An 11,260-nucleotide genomic window follows, 5' to 3' on the forward strand; every position below is an offset into this window, starting at 1 on the left:
TTTTTTTCCTTTGTGGGTTTATTTGGATGAAATTTTCCAGTTAGCCTTATTATGGTATGAGCTCATAAACATTAAGTCTATCACAACAAATTCTGCTCTAGTTTAGCTGCCATAAAGTTCTTCACAGTTCTTAAGGAGAAAAATAAACTAATGATATAGTAGAGAGGATTTTATGAAATTCTTTACTGATAAAATTGAAAGCATAAGGAAAAAAAAGGTGATGTTGAACATCAACATGTGAGAGCATCTTGTGACCTAGTCTCACCTAAAGTGCTACACTCACAACTACAGTGCTTTACAAGTACAGGACAGGAAGAGTTAGATAAGCTTATTACTTCAGCTAAATCAACAACTTGTTCACTAGACCCCATTCCAACTAAATTACTGAAAGAAGTGTTACATAAAGCTGGTGAGCCTCTTCTTAATATTAATAACTCCTCACTATCTTTAGGTTATGTCCCTCAATCTTTCAAGTTGGCAGTTATTAGGCCCCTCATTAAGAAACCCTAACCTAATGAACTATCAAATTACAGACCTATTTCACATCTTCCGTTTATGTCTAAAATACTAGAAAAGGTTGTGTCTGTTCAACTGAGCTCCTTCTTACAGGAGAACAATATCTTTGAAGAGTTTCAGTCAGGTTTCACTGCACTTGTGAAAGTTACAGTACACATGACTTGTTCCTCGCTTCGGACCAAGACTGTATGTCCCTATTAGTTCTACTTGACCTTAGTGCTGTATTTGACACTATAGATCACAACATTCTCCTAGATCGCTTACAAAATTACACAGGTATTCATGGACAGGCTTTAAGTTGGTTTAGATCCTACCTGTCTGATTGATACCATTTTGTAGAATTAAATGGTGAATCCTCCAGTTTGTTGCCAGTTAATTATGGGGTCCATCAAGGATCAGTCCTAGGACCTTTTTTAATTTCCACTGTTATGCTGACGATACACAGTTATATATCTCATCAAAACCAAATAAAATAGCTAAATTGTCCAAATTAATTCAGTGCGTTAGAGAGATAAAAGATTGGATGAGCTGTAATTTTCTGTTGTTAAACTCTGATAAGACAGAAATACTACTTATTGGTCCAAAAGCCAGTACACAGAAGCTAAATTCAACTTCCATTTAGAGGGATGTACTGTTACTAGTAGCTTGACAGTGAAAGACCTGGGTGTTATATTAGACAGAAACTTGTCTTTTGAAACTCATAACACCTATACTACAAAAAACAGCCTTCTTCCACCTTAGAAATATTGCCAAGCTGAGAAACATCCTGTCTGAATCTGATGCGGAAAAGCTAGTTCATGCTTTCATGACCTCTAGACTGGACTATTGTAATGCATTACTAGGTGGTTGTCCTGCATCTTTAATAAATAGGCTACAGTTAGTCCAAAATGCTGCTGCCAGAGTTCTCAACAGGACAAGAAAGTATGATCATATAACCCCAAATTTATCATCTCTACATTTGCTACCTGTTAAGTTTAGAATTGATTACAAACTGCTGCTACTCACATACAAGGCTCTTAATGGTTTAGCTCCCATGTATCTAACTAGTCTTCTAACATGCTACAATCCTTCACGCTCCCTGAGATCACAAAACTCTGGACTTCTGGTAGTTCCCAGAATATCTAAGTCTACTAAAGGCGGTAGAGCATTTTTATATTTAGCTCCCAAACTTTGGAATAGTCTTCCTGATTGTGTTCAGGGCTCAGACACACTTTCCCAGTTTAAATGTAGATTAAATTCTCATCTCTTTAGTCAGGCATACCCATAATACATCCCATAATATTGTGCACTATTACATCAGACTTGCACATTTTATGAACAGCAGATATGTTAATCCCTCTCCACTGCTTCTCTTTCTACCCATCCCGAGGCATCCAGAAATTGTACCAGCTCCGATCGTCGTCCGTGCGATGAAGATTTTGGACCTCCACTGAGATGAGGCCGATTCTGTGAGAATCCTGAGGCATCTAGAGATTAGACTCTGTGATACTAAAGAGGAGATGTGAACTCCATGTGATCTTTTACATCAATACATTTGTTTGACTGTATATTTATAATCACACCCTCCAGTGTCACCCATATGAGGATGGGTTCCCCTTTGTGTCTGGTTCTTCTCAAGGTTTCTTCCTTTACCGTCTATGGAACTTTACCTTTACCGGATTATGGACTTTCTGACCAACAGACCCCAGCAGGTTCGATCAGGCTCCATCTGCTCAAACACCATCACACTCAACACTGGTGTACCACAAGGCTGTGTGTTGAGCCCCTTCCTCTACTCCCTCATCACCTCCGACTGCAGGCCTGTGTATGGATCTAACTCCATCATCAAGTTTGCAGATGACACTACAGTGATCGGTCTCATCACCAACAATGATGAGACTGCCTACAGGGAGGAGATCCAGCACCTAGCCACATGGTGCAATGACAATAACTTGCTCATTAACACCTCCAAGACAAAGGAGCTCATTGTGGACTTCAGGAACGAGACAAGAGGCACACATGACAACATCCACATCAATGGGATGGCTGTTGAGTGCGTTTCCAGTTTCAAGTTCCTGGGGATCCAAATCTAGGTGGACCTGTCCTGGACTACCAACACGTCCAGCCTGGACAAGAAGGCTCATCAGCGGCTCTTTTTCCTGAGGACACTAAAGAAAAATCAGCTTTCCTCGGAAATCCTGGTGAACTTCTACCGCTGTGCAATAGAAAGCATCCTGACCAGCTGTGTCACAGTCTGGTATAGAAGCTGCTCTGTTGCAGAGCGCAGGGCATTGCTGCGGGTGGTGAAAACCGCCCAGCGCATCACAGGGACTCAACTTCCAGCCATGGAGGACATCCAGAAGAAACGCTGTCTGCGTCGAGCTCGCAGCATTCTTAAGGATTCCTCTCATCCCGCCCATAGACCATTTTCACTTCTGCCCTCCAGCAGGCGTTTCAGGTGCCTCTGGAGCAGGACCCGCCGACTAAAGAACAGCTTTTTTCCTATAGCTGTCTCTTTATTGAACTCTGCCCCTTGCTGATCCTACTGTCCTTCATACATTGTTACATCTCCCCCCTCACACTTCGTTATTGCGCTAATGGACTGTTTACACAAATGGACGTTATTGCAATAATGGACTATTACACAAACTATGCTCACTTACACACTTGCTCTCTTTTTTGCATTGCTGCTCACCATTGCCTTATCATTGTATATACCCACCTGATTTCTGTTTATAGTAACAGCAATATATTATACTAATAGCCATATATTTTGTTTATAGCACATACCATTCTGTAAATTTCAGTTTATACTAATAGCCATCTGCATATTATATTCATAGTACATATATATTTATCTGTATATTATGTTCATAGTACATATATATTCACCTGTATGTTATACTCATAGTACATACACATCTGTAAATTACTGTTTATAGCAATAGCCATATATTTTGTTGCATCCTTCTGTAAATTTCAGTTATAATTATAGCCATCTGTATATTATGTTCATAGTACACACACATCTGTAAATCACTTCATATTACCATTTTATTTAACTTAACTTATCTAAGTCTTGTAAAAACTGTATATCCTGCACTTGCTGCTATTGCACTCTGGTTAGACTTACTGTAAACTGCATTTTGTTGCCTTGTACTTGTACTGTACATGTGTAATGACAATAAAGTTGAGTCTAATCTAATCTAATCTAATCTAATCTAATCTAATCTAAGGGAAGTTTTTCCTTGCCACTGCTGCCTGACTCACCTCAGACTTCCTCATTGGGAATAAATATATACACATTGTGAACTAAATATATCTAAAATTAATCTTCAATTTTGCACTCTATTAATCTTTATATTATTCTTTATATTAACCTTTTGTTCTATATTTATGTTGTGTAAAGCTGCTTTGAGACAATGCCAACTGGAAAAAGCGCTATACAAATAAACTTGAATTGAATTTTTTGATTCAAGTGGAAAAACACTGAAAATCCTCCAACAAAAAAGGACAAAAGTGTAATAGAAATGATAACCAAACAAAACTGCAAACAAAAATATGCATTTTTTTATTGTGGAAGTCATTAACAACGTATCAACAACGTATAGAATAGGCTAAATGAAATAAGATTCAGATGTAAATATTCCGTACTATTATACATAATGGTATAAAAACATTATCTAAAAAAAAGACAATTATTAGCACATTAGCACAAAAGCAACATTTCAAAACTTTATATAAAACATTCTTGGATACATTTGTTGCTGATGGTATAGCAAAGAATCTCACAAAAAAAAAAAAACATGAAAAATCAGAAATTGTGATATGATGCATATTTACTTGATACTGCAAACACAGTTAAAAGTTGCACATCAGCTTGAAGTAAAAATAGCCATTTACTTTTGATAAAAAAAAATGCTTCATATGACTAATAATTACAAAAGCAAGGATAACTCAGTTGATAATGTGATAGGAAAGATGGTAAGTCTATATTTATGCTGAAGATGAAATGTATGGGTTAAATTTTTTTAAATGTTTTTATTCATTTCCTAAGTGTATGATGACATAGAAGTTACTTTCGCTGTAATTTGTTCCTGTGTCCATGTTCACCATGCCAGAAGGTTTTGTGTGGATGAACCAACCACAGTATGCGGCTGACTCAAAGCGACGATGATTTTCCTTTGTAGTTTTCAGGTAGAAGACAAAAGGCCATGTGCTCGGGTCATTCTTATAGATAGACTGCAGCTTGCTATTCTCACAGCACTGAAACAGACAACCAACACAACCGAATTTTGTAGTCCATTGGTTCAATCTCAATCTTGTGTTAATGTTGAACAAGTCACATTTGATTAAATTCTTCCCAACTCTACAGACTAATGACCAATCCTGCCCATTGCAGTACATGCAGCATAAATTACGCTCATTCTTGCAGGCACTTTTAACTAATCCCCCACCCTCTATGGATACTCATGGCCAGTACTGCCCACTCTCAGAGACACTCTGGACTAATCTTGCCCTGTTTGGGGACCTTGATCGATTATTGTTGTCTCTTTGGTGTCCATACAGTATGTTGACTGTATATGGTAAATTCTGCCATTTGCTACAGACCCCCTTGACTAATCCCACCACCCTCTGCAGACACTTTTGACCAATCTCACCCATTCTAGTAGACACTTATGATCAATCCTGCCCACTCTTAAACAATTTTAATAGTCTCCTAGGTGTCTATATGCTGGTTTCATATGACCAATTCTGCATAATGCTGAAGACAATCCTGACTAATCCGCCCACTTGTGCAGACACTTGACCAATCTCACCCACTCCTGCAAACACTCATGCCCAACCTTCCTCAGACACTTTTAAACAGTTTCTCCCATTTTCACAGACATTATTGAACTTCCAAGATGTAGTGCAAATCTTAAACAATGATAGTCCACTGCTCTCAAGATCACCTCTGTATTTGTAATCCCCAACTCCCTGTGTATTTTACACATTTGATATTATACTTATAAGACATGATTTATGAATTTCCTTGCTACATCACTACATTTTGGATTCGATTCTTTCTTACCTCCAAAGTCAAAACTGGTCTGCCATTCTTGCATATGCATTTAAGAAAGGTTGCTGAGTCGCTGAAGTTCAAAACAACAGGAACACCTTTATCGAAATCATCTTGTGCATTAGACAAATAGTAGTAGATTGTGATGTTTGCTGTGAGAAAATACACATGCTTTAAATTTGACTATATACACTATAGAAAATATAACCACAACAGTTAATAGCTAATTAATAAGAATAGATTTAAACTAGCTTGGCATGATTTTTCCATGGTAGTCCTGGCAGTTTCTCTTCTACAGTGAAGCCTTGAATATAACACATTTTCATATATGACCAAATGTATGTGGACACCTGGCCAATGCACCCTTTTGTGGGCCTTTGCCAAAGTGTTGCCAAATAGCACATAAGAAAGTCTTTGTATGCTGTAGCATTAAGAGTTGCGCTTTACTGGAAATACATCCAGATATGACAATGTTACTGTATACAAAGCAAGCTCAATAACGATGATTGGAATAACGATGAATAAAATGAGTGGATTTCCCACAGAAGAGTGGAGTTCCCGATACTTTTTTGCAGTATGGCGCATTTTTATTTACTTATTAGCCATGCAATAATGTTATTTGGAACTTGATCCTGTACTCACCTTTGGTGGAATTACTCATTGCTTTTCCTGAACGAATATTTTCTGGACAGATGTTTTTCTGCAGTAAACTCTGGATCAACACTTGACAATCAAAATTTTTTTTTACATATTCTGTGCAAACTGAAGAAAAAGAAGATGGATGAGCACCATGCATACATACACTAGAGGACTAGTCTGAGAGGGATACTGACTGGGATATGAACTGTGTTAGTACAGCATACGGTTGCAGAATTGCTTTGGCAAATTTACAAAAGTGTAGATGTGTTAAGGTTTTGTTGAATATTTTAAAGTACTTTTACAGAAGTGTGGAATGGCTGTGCCTATGTGATACAGTCTAGTCTTGCTGTTGTTGGTTATTCTTGTTTTAGTAGTAATAGTTAAAAGGAAACTGGTGTAATACATTTACATTTCTGGCATTTAGCAGACACCCTTATACAGAGTGACTTACATTTTATTTCAGTTTATACAACTGAGCAATTGAGGGTTAAGGGCCTTGCTCAGGGACCCAGCAGTGGCAGCTTGGTGGACCTGGAATTTGAACTCATGACCTTTCCAATCAGTAGTCCAACACTTTAACCACTAGGCTACCACGTCCCCTCCAATACACATCCTAAACAGAACTAAATGAATCACTGAATCATTTTACTAAAACTTTCTTTAGTCCTCACCAGATGAGACCGTGCTCTGTGCACTAGCAATGACAACGTCATTGAAGGTGCACCCTTTACCACCACAACTGCTGCAGGGGTCTTGCTCATTGCATCCTCTTGCTTGCACAATTGCTACACTTGTGTTAGTCATAGACACAAGCAGCATTTCTTTGTCAGAGAAAGTATCGGATTTGTTCTCCTTACTCTTTAATTCAGAATCTTCTGGCACCTGTGGATTTTCTTCTTCTTCATTCAGACATGTTTCGCGAACCATGGCCAGAGTGAAGTTTAAAGTGCTAATTTCCTTGTGGAAGGGTCTCATGCTATCAAACCCTGGGTATTTCTTCTTTTCATCACCATCAATACTCGCCTGGTGCATCATCTGCACAAATCAGGTTATATATACAATGACTGCATAAATAAGTTTACATGGGAATAAATCATTTTCAAAAATGCAGTCATTAAGGATATAAAGATGCCATTTCACAATTATAATGTACTATCAATCATGGTATAAGTGAAAGCTTTCTCCCTAAAATTCTCAGAAACAACATTATGAAACAACACTCGAATGGAAAAAGCTACAAAGCAGTTCAAAGAAAGTTCACTAATTGTCTCTAGACAAGTGTACTCACAAGACCTCACAACATTCTCTCAGATAACTCCATGTGATCCTTACACCAATACAGCATTTGTTTAACTGTATACAGGGAGTGCAGAATTATTAGGCAAATGAGTATTTTGACCACATCATCCTCTTTATGCATGTTGTCTTACTCCAAGCTGTATAGGCTCGAAAGCCTACAACCAATTAAGCATATTAGGTGATGTGCATCTCTGTAATGAGAAGGGGTGTGGTCTAATGACATCTACACCCTATATCAGGTGTGCATAATTATTAGGCAACTTCCTTTCCTTTGGCAAAATGGGTCAAAAGAAGGACTTGACAGGCTCCGAAAAGTCAAAAATAGTGAGATATCTTGCAGAGGGATGCAGCACTCTTAAAATTGCCAAGCTTCTGAAGCGTGATCATCGAACAATCAAGCGTTTCATTCAAAATAGTCAACAGGGTCGCAAGAAGCGTGTGGAAAAACCAAGGCGCAAAATAACTGCCCATGAACTGAGAAAAGTCAAGCGTGCAGCTGCCAAGATGCCACTTGCCACCAGTTTTGCCATATTTCAGAGCTGCAACATCACTGGAGTGCCCAAAAGCACAAGGTGTGCAATACTCAGAGACATGGCCAAGGTAAGAAAGGCTGAAAAACGACCACCACTGAACAAGACACACAAGCTGAAACGTCAAGACTGGGCCAAGAAATATCTGAAGACTGATTTTTCTAAGGTTTTATGGACTGATGAAATGAGAGTGAGTCTTGATGGGCCAGATGGATGGGCTCGTGGCTGGATCGGTAAAGGGCAGAGAGCTCCAGTCCGACTGAGACGCCAGCAAGGTGGAGGTGGAGTACTGGTTTGGGCTGGTATCATCAAAGATGAGCTTGTGGGGCCTTTTCGGGTTGAGGATGGGGTCAAGCTCAACTCCCAGTCCTACTGCCAGTTTCTGGAAGACACCTTCTTCAAGCAGTGGTACAGGAAGAAGTCTGCATCCTTCAAGAAAAACATGATTTTCATGCAGGACAATGCTCCATCACACGCGTCCAAGTACTCCACAGCGTGGCTGGCAAGAAAGGGTCTAAAAGAAGAAAAACTAATGACATGGCCTCCTTGTTCACCTGATCTGAACCCCATAGAGAACCTGTGGTCCATCATCAAATGTGAGATTTACAAGGAGGGAAAACAGTACACCTCTCTGAAGAGTGTCTGGGAGGCTGTGGTTGCTGCTGCACGCAATGTTGACGGTGAACAGATCAAAACACTGACAGAATCCATGGATGGCAGGCTTTTGAGTGTCCTTGCAAAGAAAGGTGGCTATATTGGTCACTGATTTGTTTTTGTTTTGTTTTTGAATGTCAGAAATGTATATTAGTGAATGTTGAGATGTAATATTGGTTTCACTGGTGAAAATAAATCATTGAAATGGGTATATATTTGTTTTTTGTTAAGTTGCCTAATAATTATGCACAGTAATAGTCACCTGCACACACAGATATCCTCCTAAAATAGCTAAAACTACAAACAAACTAAAAACTACTTCCAAAAATATTCAGCTTTGCTATTAATGAGTTTTTTGGGTTCATTGAGAACATGGTTGTTGTTCAATAATAAAATTAATCCTCAAAAATACAACTTCCCTAATAATTCTGCACTCCCTGTATTTGTAATCACACCCTCTAGTGTCACCCATATGAGGATGCCCCCCCCCTGCCTGAGTCACCTCAGACTTGCTCATTGGGGATAAATACATATACATACATACATACATACATACATACAGTGAACTATATATATGTTGAATTTTTTATTATATTAATTCTTTATACTTCTCCTTATGCTTACCTTCTGCTCTATGTTTATGTTCTGTAAAGCTGCTTTGAGACAATGTCCATTGTAAAAAGCGCTATACAAATAAACTTGAATTGAACTTGAATTGAATAAGGAAGGATGAGAGAATGCAGTAGTTACATGATTAACCTGAAAGGATGTCCCCTAAAGCAACAGGAACAATAGTACTGTAGCACAGAAACCAATGACTTGATCACAATCATCCCCATCATACTGCCTATGTCAAACTCCTCACCTCAGAAGCCCAAGAGACATATTCATATTCAAGAGACAAGTCATATTGTAAAAATATCATTCAAAAATTAAATAGAACAGTCTCAAATCATCGTCAGCGCAAGCACAAACAGGGAGACGTATGGGGACAAATTAGAGGAAACAAATCTCATCAGTCAGGCCCACTTCTTGTTTTTAACTGACACAAAGTCCACATTTTGCTACCGCTACCACAAACAAATGCATCTTTCATTTCCTCTGTCCTCTCCCAAAGAGGCTGTAAAAATTCTTGATTGCACTTAAATTATTGTTTTAACGAGTAAGCTAAGATTTAGCCCAGGTCTCTTTAGTTTTAATAGTAATTTCCTAGTGATTACTTCATGCATTGACTCAAGTCAAGCAAATAAAAAAGTGCATTTCCTCATCTGAGTGTATGCTGAGGTGTTTCCAGGAATTAGTATAAATAAAACATTAAAAATAATATAATGCTAATAATAACAAATGCACAACAAGAAAACATTGCACAGGAAATAGAGTATTAATAAATACAATGAGGCTCTGATCTGGAGAGTTATTTTGAGTCATTATTTGAAGTCTTATTTTGAGTCATTCTCTTTTAGTGTTCACTTCTAAAAAGACCGATGGAAAAAGGTAGAATGTGTTCATTTCTACCTTACTTTGACTATAAACAGCAGCTTTATCAGAAAAAAAATGGACCGCATTAACTTGGCACTGAATCAAAATGATGTGTAAATATGGATTAGTGGAAGGAGAGCTGATTCATAAAATTGGCTTGAATCACGGCTTTATTTTGACGTCATACAATAATTGAACGAATCAGATTGTTAGGAGTGTGTGGGTGTATGAGTGGGTGTGACTGGGTGTGTGTACCTGTGTGAAACGTTACAGCCTTAGGGCTGTGTGTGTGTGTGTGTGTGTGTGTGTGTGTGTGTGTGTGTGTAAGAGAGAAGCTAGTCACCAGCATTGGCGACCCTGAGCTTAGCATCCTGGCAACCTTCTTCGGAATCAAATGCTGAGTTTCAACATTGTTTATCTTCAGCAGCTTGTCTCCTTTTCTAAAGAAAAAAATGACAAGAAAAACTGAAGACACACTGTGTTTGCTTGACATGCCATAATTGCATTAAAAAAGACAATAAAATGGTCTTTATTACCTTCCAAAATCGCTTGGCTTACTGGTCAAAACCTTATCCACTTCATAAGAGTGCTTGCCATCGACTACAGTGTGAAGAAAGGAAACGCCACCAGACAGAAAACTCCCCTAGAAAACACTTTTTAAATTAGATAACAAGCCAACTTCAGTGAGACAAAGTCTTTTTTTAAAAAAAAATAAACCATTGGAATAACATTTATCAATTTAATCAGACTGAAATATCTTTTTAAAATGATTGACATCAACCCAAAGTCTTGATCCATAGGAATAACCTTTGATCATCATAGTGAGCTAGATACTATAGTTAAATAGACAGAGATATATACCTGTTCCATGTTGTTATCTCCAGACGGTTACGACTCTGGCAGCAAGTAAGGTGTTTTGTTGATTTATAAAGCATGGATGGAAGGTTGGGCATCAGTGATGACTCACTAATTGTAATGTATGATCTCACTGGATAGAGCTTACACTCAATAACAAAAGAAGGAAGTAACACAAAGCCACATGGGGAAGAAGCAGCCATGAAACAATATGTTAAGTCACATACAAGGAAGAATCCAAGCTCGG

At 38.2% G+C, this 11,260-nt stretch overlaps 1 protein-coding gene across 2 annotated transcripts; it reads right to left on the bottom strand.

The window, feature by feature from the left end:
- Positions 1–4,121: 4,121 nt before the first annotated feature.
- LOC132838478 (uncharacterized) lies at positions 4,122–11,164 on the bottom strand. 2 transcript variants are annotated; one of them, XM_060858805.1, is made up of 7 exons: positions 11,020–11,164; positions 10,695–10,801; positions 10,502–10,598; positions 7,054–7,231; positions 6,200–6,319; positions 5,570–5,709; positions 4,122–4,761 (listed from the first exon to the last, which is right to left on the bottom strand). In XM_060858805.1, exons 1-7 carry the CDS (start codon positions 11,026–11,028, stop codon positions 4,537–4,539), a joined length of 876 nt encoding a protein of 291 aa, XP_060714788.1. In that variant the 5' UTR covers positions 11,029–11,164; the 3' UTR covers positions 4,122–4,536. The 2 variants fall into 2 exon arrangements, with proteins under 2 accessions (XP_060714788.1, XP_060714787.1); XM_060858804.1 differs by having other exon boundaries at positions 6,868–7,231.
- Between the last annotated feature and the right edge of the window lie 96 nt (positions 11,165–11,260).

The sequence above is a fragment of the Tachysurus vachellii genome, chromosome 23 (assembly GCF_030014155.1).
Source record: "Tachysurus vachellii isolate PV-2020 chromosome 23, HZAU_Pvac_v1, whole genome shotgun sequence".
NCBI lineage: Eukaryota > Metazoa > Chordata > Actinopteri > Siluriformes > Bagridae > Tachysurus > Tachysurus vachellii.

Coding starts and splice junctions, on each gene's coding strand:
- LOC132838478 (XM_060858804.1), bottom strand. Junction 6,320..6,867: donor ACAGAGCACGGTCTCATCTG/GTGAGGACTAAA, acceptor CTTTTTCTTCAG/TTTGCACAGAATATGTAAAA. Junction 4,762..5,569: donor GACCAGTTTTGACTTTGGAG/GTAAGAAAGAAT, acceptor TGTCTGTTTCAG/TGCTGTGAGAATAGCAAGCT.